The sequence below is a fragment of the Bufo bufo genome, chromosome 3 (genome assembly GCF_905171765.1).
Source record: "Bufo bufo chromosome 3, aBufBuf1.1, whole genome shotgun sequence".
NCBI classification, from domain to species: domain Eukaryota; kingdom Metazoa; phylum Chordata; class Amphibia; order Anura; family Bufonidae; genus Bufo; species Bufo bufo.
Window position 1 is genome coordinate 650,803,573 of NC_053391.1, and position 21,329 is coordinate 650,824,901.

General features: G+C 48.8%; 1 protein-coding gene across 1 annotated transcript in view; it reads left to right on the forward strand.

Annotated features, from left to right (window-relative positions):
- Positions 1 to 17,846, forward strand: part of ALKBH8 (alkB homolog 8, tRNA methyltransferase) — a 66,299-nt gene extending 48,453 nt beyond the window's left edge. The window contains exons 9-12 of the mRNA XM_040426269.1: positions 2,455 to 2,606; positions 4,384 to 4,643; positions 15,086 to 15,235; positions 17,184 to 17,846. Of these exons, the coding sequence (XP_040282203.1) occupies positions 2,455 to 2,606; positions 4,384 to 4,643; positions 15,086 to 15,235; positions 17,184 to 17,645 (1,024 nt within the window). The 3' untranslated portion in view covers positions 17,646 to 17,846. The remainder of the gene's footprint in view (positions 1 to 2,454; positions 2,607 to 4,383; positions 4,644 to 15,085; positions 15,236 to 17,183) is intronic.
- Positions 17,847 to 21,329: the final 3,483 nt, after the last annotated feature.

Genomic DNA, 21,329 nt, shown 5'->3' on the forward strand with positions numbered 1-21,329 from the left:
TTTGAGCCTTTGCAGCAGGTGTCCCTTTGCTTCCTGTCCTACAAGGTGGCAATCACTTCCATCCGTAGGGTGTCGGAACTTGCGGCTCTTTCCTGTCAATCGCCCTCCCTGATCCTCCATCAGGACAAAGTAGTCCTTCGCCCTGTTCAGTCCTTCCCTCCGAAGGTCGTGTCGGAATTCCATCTCAATAAAGAGATCATTCTACCTTCCTTTTATCCTGCCCCGTCTCATCCTCGTGAACAGTCGCTCCGCACTCTGTATTTGGTACGAACCGTTCGCATCTATCTATCCCTGATGTCATTTTTTCTACGGATGGATTCTCTATTCGTCATTCCAGAGGGGCCGAGGCGAGGGCTGGCTGCGTCCAAAACTTCCATTTCCCGATGGATTCGTTTGGCCATTGTGGAAGCATACCCCCAATGACTGGGACCCACCCTTTCGGGTTACTGCTCATTCTGCTCGGGCAGTAGGGGCCTCTTGGGCAGTGCATCATGGGGCTTCGGCCCTTCAGGTATGCAAGGCAGCTACCTGGTCGTCTTTGCACACCTTTTCCAAATTTTACAGAGTACACACCTTCTGGGGCGTCGAGTTTTGCAGACGGCGGTTCTCTCATTGGCAGGAGGGTTTCTTGTTATGCCCACCCTTGGGACTGCTCTGTAACGTCCCATGGCCAAGACTTTGTCCCCCAATTATACAGATGAGAAAACTAGATTTTTGTACTTACCGTAAAATCTGTTTCTCTTACGTTCATTTGGGGACACAACTCCCACCCATTCTCTCGTTTACGGGCCTCTTATGGCCTATGGGGTTCTGGGTTTGTACATAGTTTGGTTTTCCTGTTTTTGTCTTGCTTCTCCTACTGCTTTTGCACTAACTGATTTAGCTTAGTCCCTGTAGGAAGGATATAGCTGAAGGGAGAAGCTTACACTTTTGTGCTTAGTGTCCGCCTCCTAGTGTTAATAGCTATACCCATGGTCAAGCCTGTGTCCCCCAATGAACGGAAGAGAAACAGATTTTACGGTAAGTACAAAAATCTAGTTTTTGTGTCTACAGCTCCTATGCAGACCTATAGCTGCTCATATACATCAGACAATGATTGGCCGCACTGCTGCCAGTCATTCTTCCATGGGATCGTTCATAGGAATAATCCCACCAGCATCAAGTCAGTCTTTAAAGCGCATCTGTCAGCAGATCTGTACCTATGAAACTGGCTGACCTGTTACATATGCGCTTGGCAGCTGAAAGCATCTGTGTTGGTCCCATGCCCACATTGCTGAGAAAAATGATGCTTTAATATATGCAAATGAGCCACTAGGAGCAACGGGGGCGTTACCATTACTCCTAGAGTCTCCGCTCTCTTCCGGGTCTTCTTCACTTTGATTGACAGGGACAGGCAGGCGTGATTACTTTTACGCAGCCTGGCCTTGTCAATCAAAGTGCAGAAGGTGCCACAGTTGCAGAGAGAGCAGAGCCTCTAGGTGTAATGGCAACGCCCCCATTGCTCCTAGAGGCTCATTTGCATATATTAAAACATCATTTTCCTCAGCAATGCGGGCACATATAAACATGGGGACAACACAGATGCCTTCAGCTGCCGAGTACACATGTAACAGATCAGCCAGTTTCATAGCTACAAATCTACTGACAGATGCCCTTTAAAAAAACAACAACTCCCTGGTCCATGAGCACAGTGGCAAATGATAGGACGAATTTTGGCCTGAATTTAATTTTCCAGCAGGGCTGATTACATTTTTGGCAGTCAGTCTGCCATCGGCCATCACGCTACTTTTTCAAATCTTTCCATCTGTCCCAATGTTTGTTAGAATTTCCAGTCTTCTGTAACCATGGAAGCAAATAGGTCTGCATAGAAGCTGTGGACACAAAACGGTAGAATATTCATAATCAAAACTATTTGCAACATCTTTTATTTTACTCTTAGCCCTTGATGTCAATAGCTTTTAGTTGTTGGGATGCTGTAGGACCAAGACTCAGCTCCTTACTATGTATCTTGGTTTAGGCGTCACTGTAGGGGGGGCTTTATTGCTCCTTCCATGTTCCTCATTGTTCTCTCCTGGTTACAACTTTTGGCCAGATTGCACTCAGTCCAGTGAGTAAATGAAGAGTTTCCATCCCCTGTAAAGATAATGCTGGCTTTATGGATGACAATGAAATGACTGTTTTGATGGGGAACGCCTTGAAGACACCAGTCATGATCCACACAAAGTATAGGTTCTCCCAGAAGCTGAGCGTCCTGTAGACTGGACAGTTCATTACTTGTTTATGGATATTTCCACTTCATTTGCTTTTCAATAGCAAAGCAATTTTCTCCTCCTTTGAGTAATGTCAGTGGCGCCGAGGGATCGTCCAGAGTCAGCGCATTTCAGCTCTTTTCACTGTCACACTCATGATTGCCGTATCCTTGCCCTATAATTACTGAACTTTGCTTCATTCCAGCATCACTCCAAGAAAGTTTGATGTTATTCAAGTATCAGAAGGACAGAAAGTTGGGACGGTCAGCAGGAACACAGAAGAGCTAACCCTGAGCAAGAGGGGTACGAGGACATCCTTTACATTTAGGAAAATAAGAGCCGGCTCGTGTAAATGTGGTAAGTCTCCCGTCTGAATGAAAAAACGCAAACCCTGCCCGGGACTTATTCTCTGGCATCATTGAGCCGTCCATGTATTAGTCTTATATTGGAATGGCTGCATGTAATACTTAAAGGGGTTTTCCAGTCTTTTAATATTAATGACCTATCCTCAGAATAGATCATAAATATCAGATGGATGGGGGTCCGACACCCCCGCCGATCAACTGTATGAAGAGAAGGCACGTGCTGTGCGCATGTGCCGTCTCCTGTCTCTGTTCTTGCTCGCTGCTATGTCTGTGGCAAGCAGGAAGAGAGATAGAAGATGGCAAGTGCGCACGGCACGTACTTTCTCGTCCTACAGCTGATCTGCGGGGGTGCCGGCTGTCGGACCCCCACCCATCTGATATTGAAAGCCTGGAAAACCTCTTTAATTTCCCCTAGGGATCTTCCCCTAAAGCACCTTGCCTGCCTCACCCCCATCTCGGCATAAGTAGCTGTATGCTAGGGGTGTGGAATTCTAAAAAATCTCTTGCCAATTCTCTTAAAGGGATTTTCCAGGAGTAAAATATTGATACTCAGGAAGCGCAGATGGGCCAACCCCTTTAAGATGACACACCAGTTTTTTGGTACATCACTGGGAGTCCAGCTCCTGTCACCCCACGATCAGCTGTTTGACTAGGTCACAGAGTTCTTCCTAGGTCAGTGAAGTTACGTTCATTAAAGGGGTTTTAGAGATTTCCCAGGATAGGCAATCCATATGTGAACAGTGGGGGTCCAGCTCCCGACACCCCTCCGGTCAGCTGTTTGAAGAGGCAGTGGCGCTACAGTGAGCACTGCAGCCTCCTCACAGCTTACCAAGCACAGCGCCATCCTTTGGATAGCGGCTGTGCTGGGTATCACAGCTCAACCCCAGTGATTTGAGTGGGACTGAGCCGCGCCTAGGCCATGTGGCCGATGAAAGTGACGTTACAGGCCTAGGAAGAGGCTGGTGAGCACCGCTGCCTCTTCAAACAGCTGATCAGCAGGGGTGCAGGAGTCGGACCCCCACCAATCACATATTGATTACCTATTCTAAGGATAGGCCATCAGTATAAAAATCTCAGAAAACTCCTTTAATCACAAAGCCTATGTGCAGCTCAGTCCTTTATCTTCTATCCTATGGATAGTTGAGAAAGTTGGTTGACTACCATTATGGCTACAAGTATAGTTTCCACTGTAATTGAGACCCAGTGATCCCGGATTCCTGCTGGTTAAATTCAGGAGTGTGGGAAAATCTCTACATACAGTAACTAGCTGGGTGACAACTTCTGTGGACGTTTTAATGGTGGGCATGTTGGTTGTCGCTTATCATTTTTACAGTGTGGCAGACCAGGATAACTTTGGATCTTATACTCGTCATAGACACTGACCCTCTGATTTTGGTGTGACTAGCCGACTGTCTAATATGTATGAGGACGTCCCAACTCTCCCTCAATGGCAGACGTTGTGCATTGCATTGTCTGTATTTATAGTACAATAGGCTTCAGGTGCTTTATGGCAGCTGCAATGAAAGGGAGTTGATTGACAGCTGAGCGTCCGTAACCCGGCATGGCCACTACACAACAGATGGATCTGTCTGCTCCTGGCTTCATGCTCTGTGTTATGGCGCTGCCACCTGCAGTAGGGGTGCTGGCTGTCAGACACCCACCGATCTGATATTGATGACCTATCCTGAGGACAACACCTGTAAAAGCCTAAAACCTTATTGACATCGTATCACTTTAAGTACTCATGTGTTCTCTATGTGTTCTTACAGCTTTTCCATTAGTATGTGATAGCCAGCAAGTCCTACAGAAGAAAACCCCTCCTCTGGTCAGTGACTTAGAGCCTGAATCCCTGGAAAAGGAATACGTTCACAAGGTCTATGAAGATATCGCTAGCCATTTCAGCAGCACAAGACACAGTCCGTGGCCCAAGGTGGTCGACTTCCTTATGAGTCTACCAGACGGTTCTCTCGTGGCTGACGTAGGCTGTGGCAACGGCAAATATATTGGCGTCAATAAGAATTTGTACATGGTAAGTGATCTTCGCAAAAAATGTAGAGGGTAAGTTCACTTTAAGAGGGGTCTGGCAGCAGTCTCCCTTCCCCCTATTAAAATAAGCATGCACTCCCGTCTGAGCCCAGTGTGAGAGAAGCTACCGTCGCAAAATATTTAATCAGATGTTTGGCTGGTTTCTGGTTTTCCCTAACCAGTTTAACACCCTGCATGACGTAATTGTACATTATGGATCATCATACATTAACAGGGTTTTCTGGGTGTTTGATATTGATGATCTATCCTCAGGATGGGTCATCAATATCAGATCGGCGGGATAGGTCATCAATATCAGATCAGTGGGGTTCCGACACCTGATCAGCTGTTTGGGGAGGTTTTGGTGCTCACAGTTCTGTCCATTGGATAGTGGCTACACTTGGTATTGCAGCTCAGCCCGATTCACTTAAACGGGACTGAGTTAAGCCTAGGCCATGTGACCGATGAATGTGACTTCACAGGCCCAGGAAGAGACAGCAGCGCTTAGCGGAGCCCCATGGCCTCCCGTTTAACTCCTTTGATGCCACTATCATCAGCAACCACAGCATGTAAGGAGCTTGACAAAAACAGGGGCTCACTCGGTCTGATCTGCCCCCTGCATTGTGATTGTGGGGTTTTTCTGTGTTACCATGACAACTGAAAAAAAATATAAAGGTTAATAAATTTGAGCTGAGCAAAAAAACACGCTGCCATTGTAATGGCTTGTAGAATAATGTTAACCTATTATTCATATGGCTGGATGTATGCCATAATAATAGTTATGGAATTACCTTTTTTTTTTTTATTTCCCTGCAAAACAAAAGTAAAAATGATTCAGTAAATTATTTATACCCCGAATGGTACCAATAAAAACGAAAACTCATCCTATTTATTGTGTAAAAATACAAAAAGCTGAAAAAACACTGTACACTTGTGTGCTGGCCTGTAGAATAGAGCCAATTTGTTATTTCTCGCACATTCCATTGGGGGACACAGACCATGGGTATAGCCTAGGTCAGTGATGGCTAACCTTGGGACTCCAGCTGTGGTGAAACTACGACTCCCAGCATGCTCCATTTATTTCTATGAAGTTCTGAGAGCAGCCAAGCAAGGGGGGCATCTTGGGAGTTGTAGTTTTACCACAGCTGGAGTGCCAAGGTTAGCCATCACTGGCCTAGGTCATTACTAGGAGGAGACACTATGCAAATAAAAGAGAGAGCTCCTCCTCCCCGGGCTATACCCCCATGCTCCACCAGGAGGACCCCAGTCTTGCTTAGTGTTGGATAAGGAGGTGACATTTTAGACTCTACTCCCGTTTATTATTTTTTTCAGCAGAGGACGCAGGGTCGCAATTATGCTTCCCTGGTCTCTCGGTGGAGCGAGCGCCGGGGTCGAACTGACGTCCCCGGCTACCTCCCACCCTCCACCAGAAGTTAAGTGGAACCGGGCTCGACCTGCAGCTCCGACGGACTACCAGATTCGGGGTCACCTTCCTGCCCTCCTCCAGATCACTGCCACTCCTTGTGCCAGCTGACTAAAGAGGTGACCTCCGCTGGTGTGAATCAGAAGGCGAAGACTGAATCTCCTTCCGCTGGTAGCCAGGAATTCCCTCTTTTCCACTCTTGGAAACCACAAACGGATGTATTCCCCATACATGGCGAGTTCTACAAGGTCCTCTCTAAGGCCTGGGACCGCCCTAATCACCGGTTTTCTGCCACGAAACGCATGGATACTCTTTATCCATTTCCGGCAGAAAATGTGCAGCAGTGGTCTTCTCCTAAGGTCGACCCGCCTGTGGCCAGATTGGCTAAGAATACGGCCATACCTGTCTTGGACGGTTCGTCTCTACGGGATGCAGTTGACAGGCGTTTGGATTCTCTGTCCAAAGCCATCTTCACTCTGGCAGGCACAGGCCTGCGGCCCGCTTTCGCCTCGGCCTGGGTATCCAGAGCGCTTTCCGTATGGTTGCAGCGCCACCATCAGGACCTAGCGGAGCAGGATGCCTCTGCGGACACCTTAAAGTTTGTCCTCCAGATGTCTCAGGCGACGAAGTTTCTCTGCGAAGCTTCCTTTTTGGTGCTAAGCTGGACGAGATCATCTCGGACGCGACGGGGGGCAAGAGTACCAACCTGCCCCAATCTAGATCCAAGCGCACCTTTGGAGCTCGGTCCTCCGGTTCTAGGAACCAGTCCTTTCGTCGCTTCTCCTCTTCCAGATCTGCGGCGGCCCCCTTCCCGGGTGGCTCTCAGGACTCCCGTAAGAAGCCTGCCTTTAAGCCCCAGCCTTCCTGGCGCCCGCGGCCACAATCAGCCCGCTCTGTGGCTCCCAAGCAGTCCTCCGCCTGAAAGGGGCGCCCCCACCTCTTACGGTGGGGGGTCGATTGCTCTCCTTTCAACAGGTTTGGAGAGCTCACATCCAGGATGCCTGGGCCCTGGAAATTGTAACATCTGGTTACAAAATAGAATTTGCTTCCAGGCCTCCGGAGCGTTTCTTCCCTTCTCGGGTTCCGGGGGATCCGGTCCGGGCCTCGGCTCTTTTGCAGGCGGTCTCTTCCCTTTTGGACAGGGGAGTGATTGTTCCAGTCCCCCTAGGAGCAAGGCGCAGGTTTCTATTCCAACCTATTCGTGGTGCCAAAGAAGGAGGGATCGGTGCGTCCTGTTCTGGACCTGAAGCTATTAAACAGGTCTCTGCGGGTCCGGAGGTTCCGGATGAAATCCCTCAGATCCGTTATTTCTTCTCTTCTTCCAGGGGAATTCCTTGCGTCGGTGGACATACAAGACGCTTATTTGCATGTCCCTATAGCAGAATCTCACCACAGGTTTCTGCGCTTCGCTGTCGGCGGGCAGCATTACCAGTTTGTCGCCATTCCTTTTGGGCTGGCTACGGTCCCTCGGGTATTCACAAAGATCTTGGCGCCGCTCTTGGCTCTCCTCCGTACCAGGGGCATATCTCTGTTGCCCTACCTGGACGACATACTGATAAAGGCTTCCTCCCTTCCCCAGGCCAAGGACAGCGTCTGAATCACTGTTCAGACTCTGGAGCAGTTCGGCTGGCTGATCAATGTCCATAAGTCATCTCTTCACCCCTCACAGAGGGTGACCTTCCTAGGGATGGTTCTGGACACCACGGCAGCTCGGATATTCCTTCCAGATTCCAAGTCCTCTCGAATTCAGGAGTCGGTTTCTCAACTACTGCGCTCCCGACGCCTCTCCATCCGGGAGTGCATGAGGGTTCTGGGGCTGATGGTGGCCTCCTTCGAGGCCGTCCCCTTTGCCCAGTTTCACACTCGGCCTCTACAGCGGACGATTCTGTCCTTTTGGGACAGGACATCGCGCGGTCTGGACTCTCGGGTCCGTCTGCCTCCTCGGGTTCGGGTGGAACTCCAGTGGTGGCTGTCCCCCCAAAACCTGATTTCAGGGAGGTCCTTTCTTCCGATCTCCTGGACAGTCGTCACCACCGACGCCAGTCTCCTGGGTTGGCGCCAGCCTCCAGGCCCGGACGGTGCAGGGGGTTTGGTCGGCGGAAGCCCGCCTTCCGATCAACGTGCTGGAGCTCAGATCAATTTTCCTCTCCCTTTCTCATTGGACTCCTCTCCTGGCAGGTCACTCATTAAGGGTCCAGTCGGACAATGCCACAGCGTGGCTTACATCGAACAACAGGGTGGGACCCGCAGCCGGACGGTGATGCAGGAGGCGGAAAGGATCCTCCAGTGGGCGGAGACTCATGTTCCAGTACTGTCGGCAGTGTACATCCCAGGGGTCGACAATTGGAAGGCTGACTTTCTCAGCCGCAACACAGTGGACCCAGGAGAGTGGTCCTTAAATCCGGAGGTTTTCAAGGACATCTGTCACCGGTGGGGCCGCCCGGACATCGACCTGATGGCGCCCAGGCTTAACAACAAGGTTCCCACGTTCCTGACCCGTGTTTGGGACCCGGAGGCGTACAGGGTGGACGCGCTGGTGTCTCCGTGGCAAGGCTTCCCCCTCCTTTATGTCTTTCCATCTCTGCCTCTACTACCGAAGGTCCTTCGCAAAATCACGTCGGAAGGGATTCCGACCATTCTCATCTCCCCCGATTGGCCTCGCCGCGCCTGGTTCTCGGACGTCACTCGGATGCTGGCAGACGTTCCGTGGCCTCTTCCTCTCAGGGAGGACCACCTGTCTCAAGGACCGCTCTTCCGCCAGAATTTACGGTCACTTCGTTTAACGGCGTGGCTGTTGAGACCGCCATCCTGTAGAAGAGGGGCTTTTCAGACTCTGTGGTGAAGACCATGATCAAGGCCAGAAAGCCAGTTTTCTCCCGGATATACTAGCGTACCTGGAAGGCCTTTCTTGCCTTTTGTGAGAAACAGGGCGTTTTTCCCCTTTGTTTCTCGGTTCCGGTGGTCCTCTCCTTTCTCCAGTCAGGCCTTGAGATGGGAATGTCGCTAAGCTCTCTGAAAGGCCAGGTCTCGGCTCTGGCCATTTTCTTTCAGCAATCCCTTGCTCTGCTCGGTCCATTGAGGACCTTCCTACAAGGGGTGACGCATTCCCCCTGGGATCTCAATTTGGTTCTGTCTTCCCTCCAGGCGGCTCCCTTTGAGCCTCCGAGGGAGGTTTCTTTGAATCTTCTCACATGGAAGGTGGTCTTTTTGGTGGCCATCACCTCGATCAGGAGGGTATCGGAGCTGGCCACTCTTTTCTCTCGGGAGCCCTTTTTGGTCTTCCACCAGGATAAGATGGTGCTTCGCCTGGTCCCTTCATTTTTGCCGCCTTCCACCTTAATGAGGATATAGTCCTGCCCTCTTTTTGTCCATCCCTGGCGAACCGCTCCATTCCCTGGACGTTGTCCGTGCTCTGCGAGTGTACCTGTCGGTTACTGCCTCTTTCCGCCTTACGGATTCCCTTTTCGTGATTCCTGAAGGGCCTCGTAAAGATCTGGCGGCTTCCAAGGTCTCGGTAGCCCGGTGGATTCGGTCGGCTATTGCCGCGCCCTATCGTGCCCGTGGCAGGGTTTCCCCAGCTGGGGTTACCGCGCACTCCACCAGGGTGGTGGGGGCCTCCCTGGGCTAGGCGTAATCGCGCCTCGGCATCTCAACTTTGTAAGGCGGCCACCTGGTCCTCCTTGCATACCTTTACAAAGTTTTACCAACTGCACTCTTTGGCATCGGCTGATGCTGTCCTCGGGCGCAAGGTATTGCAGGCGGTGGTTCCTGTTTGACCGCTGGGCGTTTCTCACTGGAGGTGCTGATTTTTCCCACCCCATGGACTGCTCTGGGACGTCCCATGGTCTGTGTCCCCCAATGGAATGTGCGAGAAAAGGAGATTTTTTTGTGAAACTCACCTGTAAAATCTTTTTCTCGTCTTTTCCATTGGGGGACACAGCTCCCTTCCATTCTTGCCTGTTGTAGGAAGGGTTGGTTTAGTTTTTCGGGACCTGAAGGTTGTCGGTCCGATGGCGGTGTTCCTTTGTTCTGGTCTCTATTGCTTTGGTCTCCTTCTCCTATTGCTTTTGCACGCACTGGGGTCCTCCCGGTGGAGCATGGGGGTATAGCCCGGGGAGGAGGAGCTCTCTTTTATTTGCATAGTGTCTCCTCCTAGTAATGACCTAGGCTATACCCATGGTCTGTGTCCCCCAATGTAAAAGACGAGAAAAAGATTTTACAAGTGAGTTTCACAAAAAATCTCCTTTTTTGCCACATAGCCATCAGCCATTGCCCTCCAAAAAATTAATAAGAACTGTTATTTGTACCCCAAATGGTGTCATTGGAAATGTAAGTAGAATTTTGAATGGTGGGGTCTGACTCCTTGTGTTACTGTATTCCCATTGGTAATAGGCAGCCTGTAACTGTTAGTAAAGGGCATTTGGAAGCAAGGTACCATAGATACCAGCTATCTCTCTCCTAAAATAACCCACAGAATTGGAGTAGAGATAAGCGAATTGATTAGTTCATCAGAGTTCTTGAGCAGCGAGGGGCTGTCCCCCCTCCTCAAGAGGCTCTTCTCTACCTCTTAATTGACATGGCCGAACATCTTGCCCTGGCCTGACAATCTCGCACCTGCGCCGATGTTTAAAGGAGTTGTGTGATTGGTGGTATATCGCTAGGATATGCTACCAATATCTGATAGATGCGGGTCCCACACCTATCTCTAGAAAGGAGCCTGCAAAGTGAATGAGAGCGGACCGTGCACATGCAGCAGCCCTGCATTCATTTCTATGGGAATGCCGAAAATAGTGGAGTGGCGCACTCGGCTATTTTCAGAGGTCCCATAAAAATCAATGGTAATATGCAAAATACCGTGGAGCCCCAGTTATGGGCATTCAACACAGTGAAAGCCAGATATCCCTCTGGGGAAGGAAAACCAAGCAAAGCAAATTTGAAGACCCATTACTGGGGCTCCACAGTTATTTAGCATATTACTGTTTCCCAGGGAGCTTTGCACTTTGGATTGCTGTGTTGAGACTCTTAAGTGAGGCTCCATAGTGTTTTTTGTAGTTTGTCTCCCTAAGATCAGCTACCATAGAAATGAATGGGAAGCGTACCGTGCAAGCACGCTCACCACTCCATTCACTTCAGTGGGGCTGATGGAAATAGCCAACCCCGCGCTCAGAATTGAGGGCACCTGCGCATGCGCAGTCCATGCCCCTTCACTTTGCTGGTTCTGTTCTAGAGATAGGTGCAGGTCCCACCTCTGGGACCCGAACTTATGAGACATTGGTGGCATATCCTAGCGATATATCACCAATGCTTGAGATGACACTACCCCTTTAAAGTAGCTTTGCTGCTGCTACCGGAAGTGTAGTGGCGCATGCACAGTTGCGTCTTCAGTAGAAACAGAAGAGCCTGAGCACTTGCACCGGTACTTGGAGCAGTGGCGCAGGATTGTTAGGGCTGGGCAAGATGTCTTGCAATCAAGCAGCAGGGAGGAGCGGGGAAAGCCCTTCGGGGGGGGGGGCCTCTTGAGCAGCTGGGACAGCACCTCACGAGGGGGAGGGAGACGCTTGAGCAGCAGGGACAGCCCCTCAGGTGTGGGAGAAACTCTTGAGCAGCAGGGACAGCCCCTCACAGGTGTGGGGGAGCCTCTTGAGCAGCGGGGACAGCCCCTCACAGTGGGGGGAGGCTTTTGAGCAGCGGGGACAGCTCCTCACAGGGGAGGGAGCCTCTTGAGCAGCGGGGACAGCCGCTCACAGTGGGGGGGGGGGCTCTTGAGCAGCAGGGACAGCCCCTCACAGTGGGGGGGGGCCTCTTGAGCAGCGGGGACAGCCCCTCACAGTTGGGGGGGGGGGCCTCGAGCAGCGGGGACAGCCCCTCACAGTGGGGAGCCTCTTGAGCAGCTGGGACAGCCCCTCACAGGTGGGGGGGAGCCTCTTGAGCAGCGGGGTCAGACCCTCACAGTGGAGGGAGCCTCTTGAGCAGCGGGGACAGCCCCTAACAGGTGGGGGGGAGCCTCTTGAGCAGCGGGGACAGCTCCTCACAGGGGAGGGAGCCTCTTGAGCAGCGGGGACAGCCTCTCACAGTGGGGGGAGCCTCTTGAGCAGCGGGGACAGCCCCTCACAGTGGGGGGGCCTCTTGAGCAGCGGGGACAGCTCCTCGTGGGGGGGCCTCTTGAGCAGCGGGGACAGCTCCTCACGGGGGGTAGGGGGGGCCTCTTGAGCAGCGGGGACAGACCCTCACAGTGGGGGGAGCCTCTTGAGCAGCGGGGACAGCTCCTCACGGGGGGAGGGCAGCCTCTTAAGCAGCGAGGGGCTGTCCCCACTTATCAAGAGGCTCCCCCCACTGTGAGGGGCTGTCCCCGCTGATCAAGAGGCTCCCCCCTCCCCGCGAGGACCTGTTCCCGCTGCTCAAGAATTCTGTTTGATGAACAAATCGATTTCATGAATGTACTTGCTCATCTCTACCCTGGAGGATTTATTGTCACCTGTCCGGTTGGCTCTCCGTTCCCTTATCATCACTTGCTGCCAATTCAATTCCTTCTAAATAAATAAAACTGAGGAGCGGGCGCGGAAATGAGCGCCACTAACCCATAATTAACAGCTACCGTAAACTGTAATTGAGGCCCATAACTCAACCTCCCCCCCTCACGTTGTCGTTTTCTCTGGTTTTTATGTGGTCAGAGACAAGGACAGAAACCAAGTCTGAGGCGAAATGTATTTCATGCAATTTAGATGCAAATTACAAAGTAATATGCTTTGTTCCCTTCAATTAGTTTACAATTCATTAACATTTCTCTGTGTGTTAGGATCACTCTCAAGGTCGTTTCGCTCTCCCTTCTTGTTTCACATAATAAGTACATTTTCCACATGACCGTCTGGTTAAATGCTCAGCCTTGCCTGCCTTCATTCTGTGGCTTTTCTCTTGTAAATAATCTTGACGGGTTCCTGTCCCGCACCCATGGATTCTCATTTTAGTATCGTTCTTTCTAACAGCGACTTGTTCTGCTCCAAGGTACTCCTGACAGCTGAGGTCATTGATTCGCTTTCTGTAGTTTTTATTAAAACACGTGCAGTGAATTCCATTACTCCGGCATCCGAGTTCGAGGATCTGGCCCAGAACTAATAAGGCAGCAACTATGGGGCAGATTTACTAATCCTGCCTCACATTTAGGGCCATATGTCCCGGAGCGGCATACATCGTGCGCACGGGAACGCACAGCATCATAGGTTACTATGATGCTGTGCGCATCGGGCCGCCCGCGGGGCTATTGTCCCGCACTCATAAGATAATATGGAGTCATAATTCTGGCACATTTCTATTAGTGAATCTCTTCTCTCAATATCTTAGGGATATGTATGGGTGTATGGCCCAGCTCACCATGTAGTCCAATGCACAGGTGAGAACAAACTAAGGCCTGATTTAGACTGGCATATTTTCAATCCGTGTGGGCAACGGACCGCACTCGAACAGCACACAGACCCATTAAATCAATGGTTCAATTTACACATCCATTTTTGTTGTGAGACTGTTGGTCCACACGTAGGAACCAGGAGCACGTACCATTATAGTCCATTTTCCATCCGAGGCTCATTCATTCAAGTGTATGGGTGCAGGAAAAAAATGGACGCACACAGACGTCCACGCGGATTGATGTATGTCCCAACATAAATGGCTGTCTGAATCGCACCTAAGATGTAACCTTTACTAGGTATGCGCCAAAAAGATCCTATAACACCAAACTATTAGTCAACGCACAGCAGTACATACAATATATCCAGCAGCCACAAGACCTTGATGATAGGCTAGTACTACGCAACAAGTAGTGTCAACGTACCAAAATCTGCCCTAGTAACAGGCCAGGAAGAGAATAATCTGACTGATCTTATGGCGCCGGTAGGGCAAGAATGGGTAAAGTATGGGTTATGGGTGAATCCGAGTACCCTCCCTGAGAAGGCCAACCAAGTCCAGATCTTGCCCCTACACTGGGTTACCCAAGGAGGTCAGTTACTGGCTCCCACCACATTTAACCCGTGGCCAGGACTCATCAGGGAATATCTAGGTTTGGGTGATACTGTCATTGTATGGCGGCATTGAGTCAGTAGGGTAACAGGACACTATGGAAGTATCGGGCAGCGTCAGTGGCTTGTGATCTGACCACATAACTGCCCCAATAAAACTGTAATATAGCGTATAATTTACGATTATGGCGTATAATTTATGATTAGATGCAGAAAAGCCAATTAGGACCTTCCTCTGATTAAAAAAATGACATTAGACCAGGAATTCTAAGTCACTGGACATCTAAGGAGCAGATCCTGCAGAATATGTCTAATAGGGCACATGGACATCATGGGGGGGGGGGGTCTCTTGGGACCTCCTAGCATGTAATACTACAGTTCTCCTGCAACGCCACATTAAAGTGGTTTTCGGGTAAGAATTATTTTTTGTCAAGTGCCTGCAGCATGACCCTGAAACAGATGATCCATACTTACCTGTCGCTCCGGTCCTCTGTGCTGCCTCCATTTTCTTTACCTTCCGGTGCGGGCACTGATTACATCCGGCTGGTCATGGACATGGTCCCACACACCACTCCAGCCAATGACTGGCTTCCACAGTGAAATGACCATGCCCATAGCCACCCAGATGTAAAGAGCGCAGGAACAGGAAGATGGAGGGAGCAGGTAAGAATTTTTAGAAACAGCAAGATGGGACAACCCCTTTAATTTCCGGGTGAGCATTTGCTGGTGCTCAGTAGCCAGCATGGATGAGGGACAGGACAGCAGTCTGAGCCTCTGGTGAGACAGGAGGTGTGTTTTAGACCCTCTGAGTCTACCAATGGGCAGTGTATCTAAACCGCAGTCCCTGATCGTAGCAGTGTCCTAAGGGTTCAGTATGGAAAAGCAGGCAATGCTGAAGAAAGTGCTCCACAACATATTCAGGGATTGAGTGAAAAAGAGGCGATTTTGTAGACTCCATCCTCCATGGGTGAATCCTTCAGTGTGGATTATAATACTAGAATTTTCTTTTCTCAGGTCGGCTGTGACCGCAGCAAGAACCTTGTGGACATCTGTGGGGAAAGAAGATTTGAGGCCTGTGTTTGTGATGCATTGTCGGTTCCTTTCAGAAGTGGCTCATTTGATGCATGTATCTCCATAGCCGTGATTCACCACTTTTCCACTGAGGTTTGCTTAAATTGGAATTCACTACGTTTCACACTTAACATCTACATCAGATGTACCAAATATGTTGGTAAATGCTTTGCGTTTCCATAGTATGTGTCTACATTGTCCGATAGGGGTAGGTCCCACATCTTGGAGGTTTCCTCCATCCATTAGGAGAATGCAGCGGTAACAGAAGCAACTGAGCGAACCTGTTGCACAATGGTGATTAAGGGACCTCCATTCGTCCTGGAAATGGTTGTAACCTGCATCAGACACTTATGGCATATCTTACAGGAATGGGAGGATTTGTCTGGTTTAGATTCTCAAATGCTTTGTGCACCTTTGTTGGGGGAGAATTTTGGCAACCCTCTCCCCCCCTCATAGGCAGACAAGCATACTTATCTTAATCCTGGTGCTGTTCCTCGCTCCTTCTCACCCCGGGCTTGGCTGCTGTGCTGTGTTCCCAGTATGTAAACTTCCATGTTGCTGCCAATTGCTAGCTACAGCGGAGGCGTGATCCCCTTGCTTCATGTGACCATTTGACATGACACAAGGGGAGTGTCACGGCGGGGAGTGGGGGAAACCCCTCACCGTGCGGTATCAAAGGGATAAAGGGTAGCTGCTAGGCCAGGACGCCGGGATCAGGGAGCAGGTCACCTCCTATTGCATCCCTAATCCTCTCCCTATCTCCTAACCGTATGAGCCAACCCAGATGGTAGGAGGGCTCATACTCCGGAACCTCGGGGCCCTACTAACCCTCAAGAAATCCCTGGACTAGGAGCAGGGTAAAGATGACCTGTTCCTCCACAACACGGAGGAACAGGAGTCTCTAAAGGCCTAGCTGCAAGGAGAGGGGAACACATACAGCATATGGAGATGGCAGGTAAGTGAAACCAGTAACACACTTACCTGCCACAGACACACTGACTGGAACCCGTGCAAAAATGCTAGTGTCCACACCAACATTAAAGGACACAGCACACACCACAAACCACACAGGGACCCAGGACACTCATAGCAACACCCTGATCAAAACCCACTCCATACACAAAGGGACAGGAAGGGAAGGAGACACCGGAATAACATCAATGACCACAAGGGTGGCCCTCACTGGACAGATGAAGACCAGGAGCATAGCTCCAGCACACACCATGGCTGGAGTACCACTGACTCCTGGCCTCTAGCGGAGGCTAATAGCCCAAGCAGCCACACCCACACACACACAAACCCAGTGTTCACAAAACACTAGGAAGGGAGTTAACCCTTCCAACACCAGACAAGGGAAGGAAGCCACTTAAAGGGGAAGTGCACACACAAGCATAGAAAGCTACACGTTGCCGCAGGCAGCAACATGCGTGGCAACCATGTCACGGCAATCATCCAGAAGGCCGAGACACTGCCACCGCATGCACATACAGCAACCACAAGTGTAGCAACAGTGTCACAGCGCACACCATAGGCCGTGACAGGGAGCACGTCACTAATCGCTTGGAGCACAGGAGAACCGCCGAGGCCAGGTAGAGAAGGAGTGGGGAGCCAGCGCAGGGAAGCGGGTAAGTATGCTTCTCTTCGTTAGTCTGCCCAAGACGGAGAGGTTGCTAACCTCCTTTTCCCCCAAAGGTGCACAACCCCTTTTAATAGGGGGCCCCCGTGTAGGATCTCCCCAGCAGTCTGTAAAGAATTGCTACAAATGGCTGACTTGATAACTAAAAGCACACAGGAGGGAGGAGGGGATGATGCTGCAGTCTCTTTGTGTGTGAGACTCATGCTGTGAGAGGGGAGAGGGAGCTGCAAGCCGAGGCTGCTGGTCAGTCAGAGCTCACATTAACCTTTACAAAAATGATGGTGAGGAAAATAAACGAAATACACAAGCTACACACAGCATTTCTACCTGCACTGTATTAATATGCATCTACAGCTACCCACCGAGGTATATGATTTTTATTTTTTTATTTTCATTTACGTGCAGGAAAGAAGACTGGCAGCCATACAAGAATTATTCCATCTCATTAAGAGAGGAGGGAAAGCTCTTATTTATGTCTGGGCTATGGAACAGGAGTACAAGAAGAACAAGTCAAAGTACCTCAAGGAAGGCAAGACTCCTAATGAGCAGATCCTCCAGAATCCCACGTGCGATCAGCCTCATCCAGAGTCAGTCGCCAGTCTCCCCGTACACACGAACAGGACGGCATTTGATTCTCAGGACCTTCTAGTTCCTTGGCATCTGAAATCAGGCAATCAAGTTAGAAATAATGAATCCACTAGTGCCAAGGAAGAAAACCAGCTGCTGCCAGGCTCCGTGTATCACCGGTATTATCATGTGTTCCGCGAAGGGGAGCTGGAAACGTTGTGTAGAAAAGTCACCGGTGTCACCGTCCGGCACAGTTACCACGATCAGGGAAACTGGTGCGTCATTATAGAGAAGTTATGACCCGAGTGGAAGGAGAAAATCGGCTTCAGGCTTCACTGGGGTTCTGGACATTTTATTTTTGTATATATTTTATCATGTTTGTGATTTAATAAAGAGATATGATCATGATGTAAGTCACTCAGCGCACACTAGGTGGCATGGTCTCACTAGAAATAATGTCTGCCTATCGGAATAACAAGCCTTATGTAGTGTGCAGGGATTTTCAGTCTGCACTATTGCTACATATTGGACACTGAACAGTGCCCATCTTTATCATTTTCACCCCTTAAAAAGGTTGTCCTAGTCCTTGTAAAAGGTCTGGTCCCCTGCAAATGGTGGGACCTTTAGTGGGTGAGCTCAGCTCATTTCTTTGCTTTGTAACCTTTCTGTTCCCTTGCAGATTTCACAACTGGTTCGAAACCCCCTTTAAGCATCAGTGCGGCAATAGTATAGCACTGGCACGTGTCCTCAGAGGTCCAGTGCCTTACTATTATGGGGTTCTTTTCACTTGTCCCTCATTGTACCCGCTCAATCAGCAGCAAGATCATATCTGAAGTACATAGCCGTGCTCCTGCTGCAATGGCTGGGATCAGAGATAACACAGATTTTGACTGTTTAGCCCCTTAGATGCTGTGGTCAATAGCGACCTCGGCATCTAAAGTTGTTAGACAGATGGAGGGTGCTCCCTTTGTCACACTATCAGGAAGTCCCATCCATCTTCTGCGATTATGGGGCACCAGTGGGTTTTCCTGGCAGCTGGGGGAGGTGTAACAATGGCCCCCAGGTCTTCCTCCTTTAGTACTCTGCTAGTGTTGTTGTTGGAATTGCTATTTATTGTTCACCCCACCTCCTAAAAAAATTTGATTAAATTATCAGATTAAAAAGCGATCAAAAGGTTGTATGTACCTAAGGCTACTTTCACACTTGCGGCCAAGGATTCTGCAATCCGGACGCAAACTGATGGCATTTGTCAGACGGATCCGGATGCGGATCCGTCTGACAAATGCATTGCAATACCAGATCCGTCTCTCCGGTGTCATTCGGAAAAACGGATCCGGTATTCATTTATTTATTTTTTTGCATCTTTAAAGGTCTGCGCATGCGCAGAACGAAAAGCCATATCCATTTTGCCGGATCTGGCACTAATACACTTCAATGTAAAATTGTAAATTAATGCCGGATCCGGCATTCTGGCAAGTGTTCAGTATTTTTGGCTGGAGATAAAACTGCAGCATGCTGCGGTATTTTCTCCGTCCAAAAAAAATGTAAAAGGGACTGAACTGATGTATCCTGAACGGATTGCTCTCCATTCAGAATGCATTAGGATAAAACTGATCAGTTTTTTTCTGGTATTGAGCTCCTAGGACGGAAAAAAAACGAAAACGCTAGTGTGAAAGTACCCTAAAATAGTACCAATAAAAATGTGGTCTCGTTCTGCAAAAAAATATGCCCCCTCACAGATGCATCAATGAAAAAATTCTAAAAATTATAACTCTTAGAATTTGGCAACACAAAAAGCTTTTGAGCGCTTTTATTATACAAAAGTAGTAAAACATAAAAAAATTTGGTATCGCTGTAATCGTACTGCCCCACAGGATAACGTGAACACGTTATTTATCATACATGGGGAATGGAACAAAATGTAAAACACGAAAAAGCAGCACCAGAATTACTGCTTTATCCTTTCTCCCTAGAAAATGTTCATAAAAGTTATGCCTCATGCACATGACCATATGTATTTTGTGGTCCGCAAACCGTGGATCTGAAAAATACAGGTACTATCCATGTGCAATCCGCAATTTTTTTTACTTCAGTGGGTTCGTGGTCTGCATTTTGTGAACCAAAATAGGACGCGTTCTATCTTTTGTGAAACGGATATACAGTCATGTGAAAAAATTAGGACACCCTTTGAAAGCATGTGTTTTTTTGTAACATTTTTAATAAATGGTTATTTCATCTCCGTTTCAACAATACAGAGAGATTAAAGTAATCCGACTAAACAAAGAAAACTGAAGAAAAGTCTTTTCAAGATCTTCTGTAAATGTCATTCTACAAAAATGCCTATTCTAACTGAGGAAAAAGATAGGACACCCTTGCCCCTAATAGCGAGTGTTACCTCCTTTGGCTGAAATAACTGCAGTGAGACGGTTCTTGTAGCCATCTACCAGTCTTCGACATCGGTCTGAGGAAATTTTACCCCACTCCTCAATGCAGAACTTTTTCAGCTGTGAGATGTTTGAGGGGTTTCTTGCACGTACAGCCCTTTTCAAGTCACCCCACAGCATCTCAATGGGATTCAAATCTGGACTTTGACTTGGCCATTCCAGGACTCTCCATTTCTTCTTTTTCAGCCAATCTTTGGTTGATTTACTAGTATGTTTTGGGTCATTGTCATGTTGCATGGTCCAGTTCCGCTTCAGCTTTAATTTTCTAACTGATGGTCTCACATGTTCTTCAAGCACCTTCTGATACACAGTAGAATTCATCGTGGATTCTATGATGGTGAGCTGACCAGGTCCTGCTGCAGCAAAGCAGCCCCAAACCATGACACTTCCACCTCCATGCTTCACAGTTGGTATGAGGTTCTTTTCTTGGAATGCTGTGTTTGGTTTACGCCAAACATGTCCTCTGCTGTTGTGTCCAAATAATTCAATTTTGGACTCATCTGTCCAAAGAACATTATTCCAGAAGTCCTGGTCTTTGTCAACTTTATCGCTGGCAAATGTCAGTCTGGCCTCGATGTTTCTCTTGGAAAGCAAAGGTTTCCTCCTTGCACACCTCCCATGCAAGTTAAACTTGTACAGTCTCTTTCTGATTGTAGAGGCATGTACTTCTACATCAACAGTAGCCAGAGCCTGCTGTAGTTCTCGAGATGACACTTTAGGGTTTTTGGATACCTCTTTTAGCATCTTGCGGTCTGCTCTTGGGGTGAACTTGCTAGGGCGACCAGTCCTGGGCATGTTGGCAGTTGTTTTGAAAGCCCTCCACTTGTAGACTATCTTCCGGACAGTGGAATGGCTGATTTCAAAATCTTTTGAGATCTTTTTAAATCCCTTCCCAGACTCATAGGCTGCTACAATCTTTTTTCTGAAGTCCTCTGACAGCTCTTTTGCTCTCACCATGGTGCTCACTCTCACTTCAACAGTCAGGAGCACACCAAACTAAATGTCTGAGGTTTAAATAGGGCAAGCCTCATTCAACATGCAGAGTAACGATCTACTAATTATGTGCACCTGGTGTGATATACCTGTGTGAGATCTGAGCCAATTTAAGAGGGAATACATGTGAGGGTGTCCTATCTTTTTCCTCAGTTAGAATAGGCATTTTTGTAGAATGACATTTACAGAAGATCTTGAAAAGACTTTTCTTCAGTTTTCTTTGTTTAGTTGGATTACTTTAATCTCTCTGTATTGTTGAAACGGAGATGAAATAACCATTTATTAAAAATGTTACAAAAAACCACATGCTTTCAAAGGGTGTCCTAATTTTTTCACATGACTGTATGGAGGCGGACCGCGCAACAGATGGAACAAGTTCACAATGGGTCCACAAAAAATGCAGATCGCATATGGACTGTCTTTGTATTTTGCGGATCTGTTTTCTACAAAAATAAAAAAACCCTGGCAATGCTATGTCAATGAAAATAAGTTAGGGCTTTTAGAAGACGATGAAAAAAATATGAAAGAAAACTATGTTAAGGGGTTA